The sequence below is a fragment of the Magnolia sinica genome, chromosome 3 (assembly GCF_029962835.1).
Source record: "Magnolia sinica isolate HGM2019 chromosome 3, MsV1, whole genome shotgun sequence".
NCBI lineage: Eukaryota > Viridiplantae > Streptophyta > Magnoliopsida > Magnoliales > Magnoliaceae > Magnolia > Magnolia sinica.
Window position 1 is genome coordinate 114,552,262 of NC_080575.1, and position 17,753 is coordinate 114,570,014.

The 17,753-nt window shown below is 39.0% G+C and overlaps 1 protein-coding gene across 3 annotated transcripts in view; it reads right to left on the reverse strand.

Moving 5' to 3' along the window:
• Positions 1-471: 471 nt before the first annotated feature.
• Positions 472-17,753, reverse strand: part of LOC131240837 (putative callose synthase 8) — a 52,039-nt gene continuing 34,757 nt past the window's right edge. Inside the window, exons 30-42 of one of the 3 annotated variants that reach the window (XM_058239328.1) lie at positions 10,474-10,580; positions 10,254-10,364; positions 10,102-10,170; positions 9,688-9,874; positions 9,488-9,602; positions 6,235-6,354; positions 6,045-6,160; positions 5,802-5,885; positions 5,453-5,565; positions 5,140-5,369; positions 3,665-4,513; positions 1,055-1,240; positions 472-929 (exon numbers count right to left, since the gene is read on the reverse strand). In XM_058239328.1, the coding sequence (XP_058095311.1) occupies positions 699-929; positions 1,055-1,240; positions 3,665-4,513; positions 5,140-5,369; positions 5,453-5,565; positions 5,802-5,885; positions 6,045-6,160; positions 6,235-6,354; positions 9,488-9,602; positions 9,688-9,874; positions 10,102-10,170; positions 10,254-10,364; positions 10,474-10,580 (2,518 nt within the window). In that variant the 3' untranslated portion in view covers positions 472-698. The remainder of the gene's footprint in view (positions 930-1,054; positions 1,241-3,664; positions 4,514-5,139; positions 5,370-5,452; positions 5,566-5,801; positions 5,886-6,044; positions 6,161-6,234; positions 6,355-9,487; positions 9,603-9,687; positions 9,875-10,101; positions 10,171-10,253; positions 10,365-10,473; positions 10,581-17,753) is intronic. The other 2 variants (XM_058239330.1, XM_058239329.1) reach the window with 2 other exon arrangements.

The following is a 17,753-nucleotide window of genomic DNA, read 5'->3' on the forward strand; positions in this document are numbered from 1 at the left end:
CCTGATGAACGGTCTGGATCTCTGACATACCTGCCACTTAATGGTGGAATGAGGCCGCTACATTGTAGCTGTAATGCGGGCCACACATTCTATCAAAACCCTGCTAGCAAACCTCTTATAATTATTTCAGAAGTTGTTCGGTTGTTTTTCTAATTCTGCTATTTGTATTTGTGTGTTTTAACTACAATTTGGAGAAGGGATATGATCCTTGTTGGACACTAGTACTGAAAATTGGATAATGAGAAATATGACCATCTGATCTTTAATAAAAGATGGTGATGGGAGGCGAACCCCACTCGATCCCACCACCTTCAATGGCTTTAAAGCAAGGGGGCCACTTCTTGTCACCACCTGCTCTTGATTGGAAGGTCATAAGGTTCACCATAGCAAAGTTCAAACAGCAGCTTCAAACAAGAGATCATTTTCCTTCAGAAAAGCAAACGGAAATAAACATGTTACAAGTCGTTGCAGGAAAAAAAGATAATTCTTTCTTCTAATTTTCCAATTAAGGAACTCACATCTTGAATGCTATCTGGGTTGGATAAGAGTCAAAATCAAAGCTAAAATGCTCATGTTGCAGTCTGGAGACTACACAAGTAATATCTATATTTACATGCAAGGCATGCTCATTCCAACTAATAATCTAGATTATAATTAATGTATATATGTACAGACATTTGCCACTTCTGCAGATAGAATCACATTTGCTTATGTTTTCCGGGAAGAATCGTTTCAATTTGCAGGTGCCGGTTAAATGCTGGATTGAAAAGAAAGCGGGTTTGGAAGTCTGATATGACAGGGAGCCATGACAAAGCAGCCAATGGTGCAAAAAGCAAAAGACCCATTCCATAGTCATAAGCTTGAGAAAGGACCTGAACAGAGTCCCACAACCCAAACTTCTCAATCCGGGGCCTCACAGCTTGTGCAATCTGAAAAGGTAAAAGAACAAAAAGAAGAAGAAGAAGAATAAGAAGAAGAAGAAAAAAGATAGTAGTCAGTACGAAGTGTGCTTTGTAGTTCAGAAATTTTCTTATCCTCTTCTATCAGAACTTACCGACAGCAAACCCCATCCTGTGGGAAGAAATGCAAGAGAACATACGAACAAGTCGATCATAGATAATTTACAGATAACAAACAGAGTAATTATGATAGATAACACGCCTAAGAAAAGGACCGCTTTGAAAATCCTGAAAAGAAGATGAAAACGTGTACTGAGCCACTCCCGCCCCTCATCCAATACCTGTGCCAAACGTTGAAGTTGCATTATTGACTAAATTGAGAGTACTGCTGTTGTTAAATGAGTAGTCTTAAGCAATTGGATGATCCCTACAAGAGAAATGCCAATGTGATGCATGCTTTGTGTATGTTCTATGAAGTGCCACCCCTACCATCCACGTGGCAAATGTGTATGGTGATGAGGACCATAGATCTACTGGACCACCTCTGGCTGAAGGATGATTAGTGTAGTAACACGGCAACACTGACCACAGAATTGTTACAAGTTTAGTCCCTTGAATAAGGACTTCTGGGGACTCTTCCCCCAGATCCGCCTTCCTGGATCTGGCCTTCCTCTGTCCTGATGTGAATATTTCCATGGCTTCCTACTCAGGCAGTGGTGAGGATGGGATCTGGCTCCCTCCATTTAGGAGGAACCTTCGGGATGCTAAGATTATAAGCTTAGCCAGTCTTCTGTTTCGATTGCAGGATGTCACTCTTTCTCCTGGAGAGGAAGACTCGTTGACTTGGAGACACTGCTTGGGGATCCTTTTCAGTTCGATCCATCTACAGCATCCTTTATGAGTCTGAATCCTTAGGTATCTGCTGCCACATGGGTTCCGTCTGGTCCTATGGTCGTGGCTTTTGCTTGGCTGGTTGGGAGGAGTCAAGTGTTAATGGTTGATAACCTTCGCAAAAGGGTTATGATCCTACCAAATGTTTTCCTGTTATGCCTTCAAGAAGAAGAGTTGATCGAACACTTATTTCTCCACTGCTCCTCCTCAGATGTATGGTCAGGTGTCCTTGGCCTTGCTGAAGTTTTGTGGGTCATGCCTCCTAACATCATTGGCCTTTTTTATTCTTGGCATGCTGATGACCGGGGAAGTCTAGGAAGAAAGAAATGGTGGGGTTGCTCTTTTAGCAGTTCTTTGGGCCGTTTGGGGGAACAAAAGACTTTCTTCTGCTCGGATGTTTGATTGGGTCCTCCTTTTATTCAGAGATTGGGCTCCTTGATTGCTGTTAGGGCTGGGGTGTATTTCCAGACTTGGAGTGGCTGAGTGTTGTATTTCAGTTTCCAGCCTTTGCTCCTATGTTGCTAATCTGTTTTTTTTTGGATTCAGCCTAATAAAGAAGTTTTGTTCATCTTTCAAGTTAACTGACCAATTTGCGTTCCAACGATCAGCTGGCTTCCACAGTCCAATTCCTTACCATCTGTGCTATGCTCCATCTCATGACGGAACACAAAATCAGCACTCCTGATCACTGGTTACTAGTTCCAGATGTACAGTAGAGGTTTTGTGCTCACTTCATGGAACTCCACTAAGTGTATGAATCATAGTAGAATTCATCTTTCTACAATATAATTTGGCAGGATCAACTGAACTTCTCATGATTCCAGCAACGGTCAATCGAATATCATGCACTGATTCCATCAACTACACTCAGCTGCCCATCAATATTACATGCACAATATAGTAGAATAAGCTTATTCTACAAGTGATTCACTTTTCTTTTAAAATAAAAAATAAAAAATTGACACCTGCACACACCCCCACACACTCACGCCGTAGTGGGATTTCACCACCTATGGATACTGGAACCCTTGACCAGGTGTTGAAACTCCTGAGAGTCTACCACCCAAGCAAGAGTAAGGATCGTGTGTCAAAGTAATTCACCTACTCACCTACTTATACCTGTGTGGTGCCCACCATGTCATATATTCCATCCAACCTACACATTACAAGACCCACATGATGGTCGGATTGGCCAGATTTTTTGGGCATCTTTCACAGTGGGTCAACCCTTCTAAACATGTTGGATGCCATACATGCAGATGGTAAGCCCAATGCGTGACTCTTGTAGACAAGCTTATTCTTTGAGGACTTGTAGAGAGACCGGCCTCATGTGCGTGAGTGTGTGTGTGAGGACTTGCAGAGGAATCAGCCCCGTTGTATATGTGTGCGTACTACAAGGACGTGTAGAGGAACTCCCTCATATGTGTGTAAGAACTCATAGAGGAACCAGCCTTGTGTGTGTGCACATAATAGCAAGTAAAGCATGCCGGGCATATGTATGTGTGTGTAATTAGCTAGTTAAGCATGCAGGAAAGTGCGGGTGTGTGTTTGTGTAACTAGCAAGTTAAGCATGAAGGTGTGTCGGTGTGGGTGTGCGTGTATGTGCATGTGTAATGGCTAGTCAAGCATGCAAGTGTGTAATAGCTAGTAAAGCATGTTAGTTATCTACATGATAAAAAATGTGCATGTGTAATGACTAGTAAAGCATGCAGGTGCATGTAATTAGCTAATTAAGCATGCAGGTAAAGTATGTTTGTGTAATTGCTAGTTAGGCATGAAGGTGTATGTGTGTAATTGGCTAGTTAAGCATGCAGGTAAATTATCTACATGATCAAAATCATCCTCCATAAGAGGAGCAAGCACTACTATTTTACCTTGACAATTAAGAAGATGGTACCGATGACGACCCAGGACAGCACATAAACCAGAAAATTTTTATTCTCTTGAGATATGTCGAGGTGATAAACTAGTCCGTACTGGTAAATAAAGAACCGAATAGAGAGAAGTATTTCAACAATCCTAGCCCCTAGCCCTGAATGCTTGAGATGGGTCTGTTCTTCATTCCACCAGGACTCCCAGCTTTTGTTTTGTTGTACTCCTATACCGCCCTGATTCTTTATCCACTTATTCCAGTCCTTCCAGTCCTCCACAACCTTCTGCCACTCAAAACCAGAAGGATTGAACAGAAATGGTGCAAAGAGCCAGGTTCCCACCATGAACCAGATGGAATATGCAGCCAATACATTATTCATGCTGTTCTGGTGAGATTGGCGGAATGAATTGTAGATGATTAGGAGGAGCATCAATTCAAATCCTTTCACGAAGTGGCTACGTGAATATAATCGGTAGTTCTCGGTGAAGCTTGCGTGGAACACCACAAATTTGCGCCCAGTAGGTCTGTACTTGGCACCCCCATGAAGGATCGTTCGACCATAATAGTGGCATTTTGTTCCAAGGGAGAAAGTGAAGAAAACTGCGGCTAGCTGCATTTGCATGAGGATAAAATCACTCAAGGCTGTACGGAAACCTTTCTCAAGTCCAATCTCCATCAGCATCGGTAAGCCTGTTAGAAGTCCGAGCTGGATAAATGATTGCGATGCAAGTACTGTTTCCAAGGATTTTATGTCCTGCATTCTAGCCTCAGTAAGGAGTGCTTTTTCCAGTCCACTAAGAATCAGATATAGTTGCCCATACAGGAAAATATAAACTCCAAGCACAGATATCTGCAATGTTTTGGCAAAAGAAACAAGATTGGTGAAGAGATCTAGTACAAGCATCAATACCAAAAGGGAACAAGGGATCACTAATTACTGGCAAAACAAACGGATATTTTTGGAAGTTCGTAGTTCCCAAGGCCAACACAATAAGATAGCTTCAACTTGTAAGTGAGAAGTGTTAGGGAGGTTACCATACATATCTCAAACATGACTCAGGGTGGAAGAAGCAGGAAAATAGAAGCCCGCGGAGCATGGCTTCCATTTTCCATACCTCTCTAAATGCCATGCCAACCTTGTTGGCTCAAAATTCCCTCCAACCACAATTTGGCAGTACATCCAAACAGTGCTTAAAAGAGAGATCTAAAAAGAAAATGTTCTGAGATAATTTGGAGATCTCTTAGTTTCTCAAAGAAATTTTGAGACTTGCAAATTGCTAGGTTCCATGTCTACTAAGAACAACTTAAATGAGCACTACGAAAAAAGAACGGGTATGAATAGGTTTTGCATGAAATAGAGAAGTTGAGAGTGATCTTCTCAATACATGTTCGGAATCCTCTCATGGCATGTTTTCCATTTGTAAAGACAATTATTCTAAATATTTTCTGGGAGTTCTGCAAGAGTTAAATATATACCAGAGTATTGAAGTAAAATCCAACAGTTGTGAAGTAACAGGATAGCATCCGTAAAAAGTCAAAACGGCGTCCAAGGCGGTATATATCACGGCTTAGAGTTTGTTCACTGTTCCCATTGGCTACTTTTGCCTCAAACTTTGTGACCTGGTTTAGACCTACATCTCGACCTTTTCCAACTTGCATGTACTCACGGTAAGTTATGTATCCTCGTCGCAACGTGGAATTAAATCCTACACAAAATGAAATGACATCACAAGAATATCCATTAAGAGCATATAATTACAGACTGGAAACTGAGACTGATCATTTTTACCAGCAAATACATCCTCGCTCAAGTTAATAGTTTTTGATGCTTTGCTTATGCCACCTCTCGTTAAGTGAAATACCCTGTCAAATAAATCTGGATGACCATAGTGAAATCGCACCCTGGACAGAAGGAAATGGCATGAGGAAAAAAAATAAAAGAAAAAGGAGTACATTATACAAGACGAGAATAAAGGTATGGAGTAAAAAATGAAATTTCGATGTAATGAGTGATAATAATGAACAAGGAACAGGAAAGGTATTCAATCAGATGGTAATTCATGTGGATTTTGTATCTGAAATATTATTAATCAAGATTAAGATTTTAGCTCCCCCCAAGAGAAGAAAAGAGTGCTTGCCTGAGAGGATCTGCTAGAAGCCTTTGTCCAATGGTAACAAAACTAGTCTCTTGGTAAGACATGAACCCAGCAAGAGAAGAAACACTGCAATTACAGAAAATATAATGTAAGAGTCCAATTTGTAAGATGATGACATGTAAAAACAATTCACTGAAAATGATTATCCTCTCCTTCTATTCATCTACTTCTTTTTGTGTGTAGGTGTATGAACCATAGGGTAGCTCTTGGCCTAAATAATCTAACCTTCCAGTGAATATGTGTTCTCTAAGACCAATTATAGTTGGGGGACGTTCTGCATGATGCCTAAGAAATTCTTGCAGCACATTCCTCATTTTGAAGGCTTCTTCCATATAGTTATCCTGCAGCAACCAGTATGTGTAAATAGAAGACATGGGAGGTGATTGACATTTTAAGAACTGGATGCAGAACATACTTGATTCATATCTATCGTTTGGAGGGCATCACCACGGGTGAAAATAATAGCTTGATTCTGGTTCTCAGGCTTTCCTTCTCCAATAAATGGTGGACCAGGTAGCCTGACACGATATATCTCCTATACAGGTTGACAGATAATAGATAATAAGCATGTAGTGGGAATTCGAATTCAACACATCAACCAATCACATTTTCACAAAAGTATGAATTGAAGTATCAAGTTGCTTAGATGATATGGGCATTCAGATTTTTTAAGGCGGGATTAGTATGGCACCCTTCAGTAGGGTAAAATAGGGGCTCAAACTCTTATTTTATTTTATCTGAAAGACAATAATTTTATTAAGAAGAGGCCAAAGCCTAAAGAATTACAACTCAGACCATGAAACAGAAAACAAAAAACTTTCGCCCAATACATCTGACACTATAGCCCATTCTGTTGCATTTAATTTTGCCCTCTTGAACACCTTAGAAATCCTCACACACCTATTCCTCAAGCAACGACTATTCATTTCCTCCCATATAAACCATAGACTGGCCAACATTGCCATTCTTCAAATTGCCTTGTCAACTTTACCTCACCATCTCCACACCATGTTGGCAAAAAACTCTCCATTGAACTCAACATAACCCATGACAACCCGAATAAATTCAAAAAATTATCCCAAATTCCTTTTGCAAATGGGCAACGGGTAAAAAGACAACTCCTCGCTACGTAAGCACATTACACATAAATTTAGAAGCACCATTCCTCTCTTGTGTAGATTGTTGACCGTGAGCACCTTTTATTATTATTATTTATTTATTTAACACACTCACTCACATCCCCACACACACCCACGCACTCACACCATAGTGGGTTTTCACCACAATGGGTACTCGAACCCGTGACCTCATGTTGAAACTCTTGTGAGTCTACCATTGAGGCATGAGTAAGGACCATGAGCACCTATTCCTTCCCACAGGCCATCCAAACGCTGCCACCTTGGGAAGGGCACCATACCACCATTCCAAACCTATAGGCCTAGGATCACCCCCATCTGAAGACCCACTTATAGCTCTATACCATGACTTTATTGTGAAACGCCAAGTTTTTCCTTTGGTCCACACCATCTCATTCCTGACTCCGATCATTAGTTTCACAGTGCGAAGTAGCTCCAAAAGCCCGACCAGATCTTGTCTCTTCATCCGACAAATTCTTGTGACATGGCGGAGCCCATATCACTTCTTTCCCTAAGAAAGAGAAACAACGTGCCACTGATAAATTTGCCTCCGTAGATATACTCACTAATCTTGGAAAAACTTCTTTCAATGCCTTTTCACACAACCAGACGTCCTCCTAAAAGCAAATGCCCTTCCCATCTGCCAAAGAAAAGCCCACATTCTCCATACACTTATGCCCAACATCGCTACTGACTTCCACAATCAAGAATGACATTACTCATTAGATTCATTTTTATCTAGGAAAAATGGTTTAAAAGATCCTGTAGAGTTTTGTGGATTTATAATCCTGTCCATGGCTCAAATCTTTTTGGTAAATGGTTCTGAAAGATCCCATAGTGTTGTGTGGATTTAATAATCTTGCCCAAGGCCGAAACATAGAGACTATCAATTGTTTCAAGAGCATCACCATGTGTGAAAATTATAGAACTTTTGGTTATCAGGCTTTGCTTCCAGAATATTGGTGGGACTAGACAGGTGATGAGATATACCTCGTATACAGGCATACCCAAAATTCAAATTCTTCATCATCATCATAGCTTATCCCAGCTATTTGGGGTCTGCACGAAATTCAAATTCATCACAAAGAATTGGTTTCATACTTCCACATGATGCATGAATTTTGTCATATAGAATGAGATTTACCAAACAATGGCAGCTCATCTGCCATTCATGTGGCATACATGCTTGTCAATCCAGATTCTACACTGTCTAAATTGCCATCCCCATCTTGGATGGAGCATAATTTAAAAACAGCACTGATTGGATGATCAGAACCATCTGATTTTGCTCTTCAGTTTTGGACAGGTTGTCTATCTGTAGAATAATCTGATCAGTGTGAATTTTGGGCCCCATTATAAATTGCATGTGAAAGGAGAATGATGAGCAACTCATTGGGTAAAATAACATAGGGCTGAACAGTTTGAGTTTATAAGCTTATATTTTATAAGCAAAAAAGGTTCTGAAAGCTTCCCTACAGATAGATTGCATTGCTTTAGTAATCCAGCCCAAGGCTTAAACAGAATCAGTCCAATGGATTATATCACCTTATAAACTGCTCAGGCATCGAGTATAAGCATCAAAATTGTTATTACGTATGCAGTAATTACAATCTCAAGGAAAGAAGGTATAGGCATAGACTTCTAGAAATGAAATGTCTGCTTTATCATGCATCGGACATCTTCTATTATATATATTTTTCGTCAACAATAATCACAGAACAAATTCCTCCCTTCTATCCAATCTCAATATTTGCACTCTTTCCAGTCCCTGTGTCATTAAGATTCCGATAGTGCTTCAAGAATGTAAGAAACATATTCTACATGACAACCACTTTATTTTTGTGTGACTCCAACTATATTCTTATTTACACCATAAAGTCAATGAGCTGTTTGGTGATTTATTCATCACAGCTATACACACAACGACACTTTGTGGAAATCTACAAGTTTTGAATCCCTTCACCCACTCCAATCAGAGCTTGGGGGGTGGGTGTTAGAATTGACGATTTCTTGTTAAGCTTGTTTGGCATGTTTATTTTCAATTGCTCAGAAATACAATTCACTAGAAGTAAAAAAGATCATGAAATGAAAAACAATAAGCTTCGTGTTGTCTCATATACATTCAACTTCTTAGAAAACACATTTAAACAATAGAACTATATATGTACAATAGAACCCTAAACAATCAGAAATAGCTAGACAATGCTATACTGATGATGACAAAGACAATGATTACATAGATTATGTAAAAAGAACCCATTGGTTCATTTCATCATCCGTCCATTCTTTACATGCTCAAGACAGGTTCTGGCAATCTTGGGTTTTAGTTACATGTGGAATCTTTCTCCTAATTTCTGGTTCATGAGATTTATTTATTTGGATTTGACGGAGCCTGCTGTAAAAGAAATATGCAAGCAGATCCTGAATCAATCTACATGGCATTAATCATCATCATATTATATAGTGTGAATTAAAAAATAAAAAATAAAAAATTTGCTTTCATATCTTCATATTTGACTGAACAAGCATTACCTGCTCCAATTTATTCATTGCTTTAATCAGTATAGAAGAATAAACCTTCTTAACCTTTTTATCCCCACCTAGCTCTTCTTTCTCCTCAATGTAAGCAACGCGTACAGAAGGATACCTTCCAGTAATATCTTAGAGTAAAAAAATGCTATACAGAGCAGTTGCATAGAAATGAATAGTGAAACTAATTGATAGAAGGTTACTTTATCATCAACTCCAAAATATCCTTGGCACGTGAATCTCCAGAAGCTTTTTGTGCTCCAAGCATTTGACAAGAGATGACATATGTGAACTTCAAATCTGCTAGTGCATCTTGTTGTGCTGACAATGACAGCTGGCTATTTTTCCTGTCATGTTCCCCTTCGATACCCTTGTAGCTTTCAAGAATATCTGCTTGGACAAGGGTCACAGGATAATTAAAAATGTTTGAAGTGAGGTGGTTCTATTTCTGAGAAAAAATTGCTTGCTCTCAAGCAGGTCACATTCTTCTTAGCAAAATCCTCTTTGCAATGGTCCTTGATTGCAATACAAATAGCTAAATTAAAAAGATGACATTATATGTAGAAAAGTTTATGAGAACTTGCTCCATATTGATATGCTTCAAGCCACCAACTCACCTTCATCTTCAGCCATGTCTAGAAAGGCTTGCAGTTTTAATGCCTTCCGATAGTACATCATTCCTCTAACTGGTAGTCACAAAAAATAGAATTAAATTACCTTTAGTAAAAGCATAGAATCATATAACAATAACTCCTTTCTTTTTTTCAACCTGTACGGCTTAGTGTTTGTCCACGAAAAGAAGCCCAATTTCGAAGCTCTTCAACATTGTGTTCATTCCAACTGTCACATCCCATTCGCTCCAAGAAGTTTTTCCACTCATCTAAAGAAGTAAAAGGGACATGTCAGAAGTTAATCTCATCTGAAGCATAACGGTATGGAAAGACATCATCTAAACAATCTGCAAAAAGAATTCCTTTTAAATCAGTAACCTGGATATATTGTTTGCATATAAAAGATAATGGGGACCCAATCTTGACTTGAATGAAGTTCGTCCTTTGAAAAGTTAACTTCTTCCATGTAGTAGGGAGTCAAGACACTAAAAACCAAAAACATTAAAAAAGAGTCAGACCAGAAAAGACCAATGATCACTAGTAGTATCTCTTTGCTACAACTTATGTGGAACATGAAGATATAACTTGAATATACAAGCTTCCAAATGTTGTAAGCTCAACTACTCGAGGAAGTGAAAAGATTGGATTACAAATTGAGGGGCCTGTTTGGACGGTTCACAAAATAAGAATGTTCTAGAATAGGGCCAGATCCAGTTGTATTTTGCAGAGTGGATGTAGATGACAGAATTGTGCTAAATGCTTCTGGCCAAAATATTCCCAAAAAAATAAAAATAAATCAGAATGCCATAATAACAGGTCAGACCCATTATCACCAATTCTCGTTCAAAGCAGTGGACGCATGATCATTCTGTGTTCGTGCATAATTCCAAATCCAAACAATGCCTAATAAAATTGAAGATGTGAAGTGTAATATAGTGTTGTTTGGATAATGTTGCTATACTAAATGAAGTAAACAAGCAGAAACTTAAATGAAACAGAATAAATGGATATCGCCAATATTTTGACTATATATCAAAGTATCGCCAATGTATTGATATTGCCAATATGTTGACTATATAAATTCCAAGTGTCACTTGTATTGCCCATGTATCAATATCACCACTTTTCGACAATATTCTAGGTGTCACTTGTATAGCCAGTGTATCGGCAATATTTTGATAATATCGCCAATGTATTGATATCGCCAAAAATCTATTTATTTTTTAAAAAAAAAAGTCATTGCAACTTTTTTTATGGGTGCATGGTTGTATGATGAAATGCATGTTTTTATGTGTGTGTGTGTATGTATGGATGGATGCATGCATGGATGGATGGATGGATGTGTGCTTGTGCATGTGTGTCCGCATGCATGGATGGATCATGCATGTGTGTTTGTTTGTATGTATGTATGTGCATGTGTGTCCGCATGCATGGATGGATCATGCATGTGTGTTTGTATGTATGTATGTATGTGCATGCATGGATGGATGGTTGGATGGATGGATCTACCATTTTCCCCATGTTTCTCCAATGCTTCCCTAAATCAATGATACATGCTTTTAGGCCCCATTAAAGGGAAACTTATTAATTGATTCATAAATATGCAAATATATGTCTTTTCACTATTATTTGATTCTTAAATATGCAAAAATGTGTATTTTAGCATCTCCTCAAGTATCATTGAAAAATTCCACCATTTTCCCCATGTTCCTCTAATGTTTCCTTGAGTTAATGTTAGATGCTTTTAGACCCCCTTTACAGAGAAACTTATTATGTATGCATCTTTTTTGCAATTCCTAAATATGCAAATATGTGTATTTTAGCATCTCTTGAAGTTTCACTGAAAGATCCCACCGTTTTCCTCATGTTTCCTTGCATTTCTGGTTATCAACAATATTATCAGTGATATTGATATTGTTTCCATATCCCCGGCCAACAAAACTTCTAGTGATACCGATACTTCAAACACTGTTATTGTTAGAGTATAGGAAACATATGTACATCTGTACATACTATGATAGCTATATGGATTGATTCATGTGTATATGTTAAAATATCCTATAGAACAGTTCATGTGTCTCTCCTCTTCTATATATTGTGATTCTCAATGAAATATACACTATATAGTTTGCAAAATGTGGTCTCTTGTGGAATAACATGGTATCAGAGCTATAGTTATAATCTCTTGTGTTTGTTCTACCACCACCATCCATCTTTCTCATCTCCAAAAGAGGCATTCTCTATTGATCAACTTTTGCATTGTTATCTATCCGACCTCCTAACCTTCATCTCAACAGCAGTCGCCCATCAAACCCAAACTCTATTACCCCGTTTTCAGTTATGCCTGCGTCCAACCATTAGTGATCTGCCACTGCACAAACAATGCCAATTGAATCCAAATCCATTATTTTCCATCCGCCATTATAACACCTTTTCGGAATAGCCCTCTGCATCAGCAAATATGTTTTGATAGACCTTATTCCCCATCACCATTCTCATATCAGGATCTCTAGCATTGTCATCACTCTTCGATCCTGCGCATTCTTTTGCCATCTTTCACTCCCTGCCCACAACCCGCTTTTAACGTCCTTGACCCATTTTTATCACTCACATCATACCTACCTCCGACAACCATCGCCTGCTTCTCCAACAACTCCTATATCTGAAAGCCCATTTTGCAACCACATGTATTGCCATCGTCATCATCACTGCAACCACCACTGCTGCTCATTCTGTCTTTGTTGCAATCCTCCATTGTTGTCGTTTAGACCCATCTTCCCTTGTCTACAAAGCCACATCCAGATATGCTTGCGCAGCACCATCTACATCCACTTCCATCATGAAATCCAGCCATCTTCATTGCCAAACTCACCATTGGAACTAGACGTTATCACCCCACCATTCTGTAACCAATTTGTTGCATATTGCTACGAATTAGTAACTGGCATCACCATTCGCATCAAATTCATCTTCAAAAAGATCTTACACACATCTCTACCCCCATTAGGAATCCGAACTCTAAACTCGAAATCCATCGGATCTAGCTATCCTCCGACACTACCAAATCACTTCTCACCAATTGCCCATCATTGTCGCTAGCTACCGCCGGCCGCCGGCAAAAGCCTTTGTATTTGGGAAAGAAGAAGAGTCGTGTTACCTCTGAACCGCTCTCTCTTTGGTGCATATCGATGGCAACAAGTTAAGTGTACTCTCCTAAACGTTTAACGCTCCATGGGTGCACACATTTTCTCTGATGCCTCCTTTCATTTTGGTGCTAAATAGGTGCACACTTTGGTGCTCCATTGGAGTGCACACATTTTCTCCTCTTGTACCCATACAAATCGGGGTTGCCTCTACTGCTCTTTCAGCTCTAAACGCAAATTCTCATCAATACCCTTGTTCAATGGATGGCCCACTTGTCCTCTGCTGCTTTATCCTTTTCTAATTGAATATGCTATTATGCCAAATTGATGACCAACCCTGTTCTCCATTGCATTTTTAATTAGAACCATTGTGATTCCTAGTTTGCTACTGGAAAAATTTTAATGCCACCAGAAGAGCAATGGTCCAAATCCCAACCACTAGAAATCCATATCCATCATAAGAGGAACAGTTGAAATCTTAGACACTGGAAATGCCACTAGATTATTCAATAGTCGTTGGGAGCACGAATGGTTAACATCCCAGAAGTTATCAGAAGTCGTCTATTTGCCTCATGCTACTTGTCACCAAGGTATTCAAAAGGGTAACAATTATTCCCATTATGAAATTTGGGGCTGCAACACCTGATGTGAAAAAAAAAGGCATGTAAAGGGTCTATCTAAGGCCCGCCAATAACGCATCAATACATATTTTCCTTTAAAAAAGATTTCAACTATTAGAGGGCCATTAGCACATATCATAACAGCCGTAAGTCTAGTTGTTACGACCACCGTTACCGTTATTGAATACCTCGTTCGTCACTACTCCAGTTTAGTTGCCACATCATCATTTAAGTTTTTTGCTTTTCTCCTTTTTTCTTTTTTAAATAAGAGTTCTCTATTCCTTTCAAACTCAAATTGTTCTTTCAACTACCTTGAGTTTGAGGGATATTATAGTGTAGGATCTATATGTAAAACTATACATGTACAATTGTGCATACCACATATAGCTAGATGGATGGATTCATGTATATTTGTTAAGATCTCCTACAAATCTCTACAGATCTTCCTCCTTTTCTATATTCCTATCATTCTCAATGAAAGATACACAATATAGTTTCCACAATGTAGTCTTTTGTGGTATACCAAATATGTTATATGGTATATGAACAATCATCTTCATAATCCATGGATAAACCATAGACGGCATAGACTATAAAGTAAAATGTATAGAGTCTATAGACCATAGTAAGAGAGTCATTACAACTTACAACCAACTAGGCAATACTATATGGTGAAAAATCCATTTCTAAGATTCCGATATGGTCTGAAGAAAAGGTGAAGATTGGTTAAAAACCAAGCTCTTATAGATGTATTGGTCCATTGCTGATATGCCTGGACGTAATGGACCCAATATAACTCATACCCATTGCATATGGACTGATACAAGGCATTTCTTTTAAGGTGGGCTGTTCCGCCGCACTGTTGCAAGGCAGTACTAGCCAATACAGTTTCGATACAACTATATCAGCCGAAACACCACCATTTTTAGAACCATGATCTTAGCCTTTCTCCCAACACTTTGGGTTTGGCTTTTAAATGGTAGATTGGCAAAGGTTTAATGATAGGTTGCCTAGCAGACATTAACCATCCTCATTTACCTAGGCTCTTAGAACGAGCAATGCTCTTGGAACAAGCAATGGTAAATGCTCAAATTGACCCCACTCACATGCCACCATGCTCCTACCAATTATTGACCCTCAAACTATCATATGCACGTCTAGAAGGTGAACAAGAAAATTAGGGCATGGAGGGGTAGTTGCAAGGGGAAACACTAAGCATCACCATCATATCAAAATTGAATTGTAATTGGCCAAGGAATAGCAGGGAACCCTTGACTTTTGATACATGTTTACCAAATACCACTTGCATGCTAGCACACTCATTCTTAACATTGCACTTGAGCCTAACTATTGCGCATTATCTAGAAATATATCTGCAAATAATATAAATCCGAAGCATGCAATGCTTGACAAGCTCGCTAGGCGGAACTTATTTCATTAGTATTCATAGATCTTTACAATGAATTTACATATAACAAATAGATTTAGTATAAATTCCTTGACCTTAGCAAGATACAGTGTGAGTTTGACATAAGGGAGAAGTAGCAACATATACATCTAGCATATGTAAATGTCAATCCATCTTTTTCCAGATAGTGGGATCCACAATTATGGAGCATAACTCAAAAGTTACTGAGATCGGAGGATACACAATGATTGGTAAGCATGAAACTAACAATTAAAGTGACAACTGCCAACACTATGAATTCAACAAGTAAAATTAGATCATTGTGATGAGGACATCCAACCATTTAGAGTGTACCAGAGGAGGAGGAGATAGGCCTAGCCTTCACTTTGGCTCGATGGCTTGTACATGGGCTCGGGTGGGCCGTACTGAGAACTTGAAGACCCCACATGCATGATCGTTCATCTTCGAAAACCCTACACTAGGAATACGCATGTGGGCTGCTTAGTTGGAGTCTTGACCGTTGGATCGCGAGGACATGACGATGACCATTGGATCGTGTGGATCCTTCGATCGGACAGTTGAATCATTGTGATCCTTGATCACTTTGATCATGAGTGTTCGGATTAGCATATTTTATATTTTTATTAATTATTCATAGCTTAGAATTAGCAAATTTATGTTTTATGGCATCATAGGACATGAGATATTTTTATTTGAGGGGCGTTATTGTAAAAATGCATTATTGAGACTATTTGGGGGGGGGGGGGGGGGTAGGTATTGCCCTAGCACGTAGATTTTGCAATGAAAAACTCTCTTTTACTTAGAAAAAGCATTCTCTCTCATGTGAAGTGAAAATCTCTTGTGAAAAGAGGTTATTTTGGTGTGAATCCAAGGGTGTGAAGCCTATTATCTTATTCTTCTCTCTCATTATCTACAATCGAGGTATTTTCTTCCAATTTCTCCTTCTCCGTTTCTCTCAATCTCTCTTTACTCCTCTCTACCTCTTCCTTTTCTTTTTGTTCTCAACCAAAACCCATCCCCATCACATCCAAAACCATCTAAACCTAGCCCATTCAAACTGTATGATCGTACGGACCAAACCCCTAGACCATATGTCTGTATGGGTGACCATAAGGCCCTCCATACAGCCAGCCCTCCCTCCTCTCTTTCCCTCTTAATCATTGCTCCTTTTCCCCTTTAAGATCCCTAGCCCTAAGCCTAAAATCCTAACCCAATATCCTAACTTTTAAAACCATATTTCTCCACAAACACTATTTCTCCCTAGCCCTAATTCCCAAATCTCCAAATTTCCTAACCATAGAATTGCACCAAATCTGCCCATTGAATCGAACCATGCCTATGCTAATGCGAGAGTTCCAATCTTTCATTGGGCGCAGGTTTTCATGCTTGTATGGGATTTTTTTAAAAATTATTATTTTTTTATTTTTTAAGGCAGTAACATGCCACCAGAAGTATATTAAGAGAAACAAGGGATGTACAGCCATTTGGGTGGGCCCCAACAAGAAGGATCTGGCCTTACCTATCATAAGCCAAACTCCTAAAACAAAGATGTACAGTAGGCGACAAGAAGAAAACAAAAACGGTGCGGGGACAAGCATCCCAGAGGAGCAACGATCAGAGGAGATGCAGCAAGGAAGAAATATGCAGGGGAGACCAGCACCTTCCTGCAGCGATCCAGAGATCGAGCAAAGCAGGCCCAGCTGCTGGAGATACCGAAACAGAGGCAGCTGAGGGCAGCTGGGGGCAGAGCAGAGGTTCATCCCACACCTTGCTTGTATGGGATTGTGAATTTAACATAAATGTAAAATTTATTGCCTCTTTGGTACTCTTTTAATCATGGTAAGATAGCATGTTATCATATTTGATTTATTCTGATTAATTTGTTAATAATCTCTTGCATCCAAATAGTTAGATCACACATCCTGCATCAGATTGACACTGTTTGATCACTGATGTTTAAGCTACAGAGCTTCCACAATTGGGAGACAATTCAGACAATTTGGATTGATGTGCATGCATGCCAGTATAGTGTGGATGTGCTACTAACATTCCATTAGGTGCGACAAACTCACACCATAATGTCACCCTTGGCTAAAATAAAAATGATTGACTTTTAATTTTTCACTCCAAAATTGCCCATAATTTTTCTTCATATATGCTTATAAGTTTGGGCAATTTCTAGAACTTTTGACCAAATATTTATATCCAATTCTAATGATTTTCATAGATTAGTACTTCATTAACTTCAATTGCACTATTTCCTTTATTGCATGAAAATTTCTTACATGCCCATTTGGTGGAGAGGCTAGATGCAGTCCAAGTTAGGATCAAGCTCATTGGTTTTAAACTTTTAATAAGCATTGAAACAGTAAAAAAGTATACAAACAAATAAACCAATATATTATTCAAAAACTTGTACCTCAGTGCCTAGCACGATTCCGAGCTGTGTGCAATACAAGGACACCA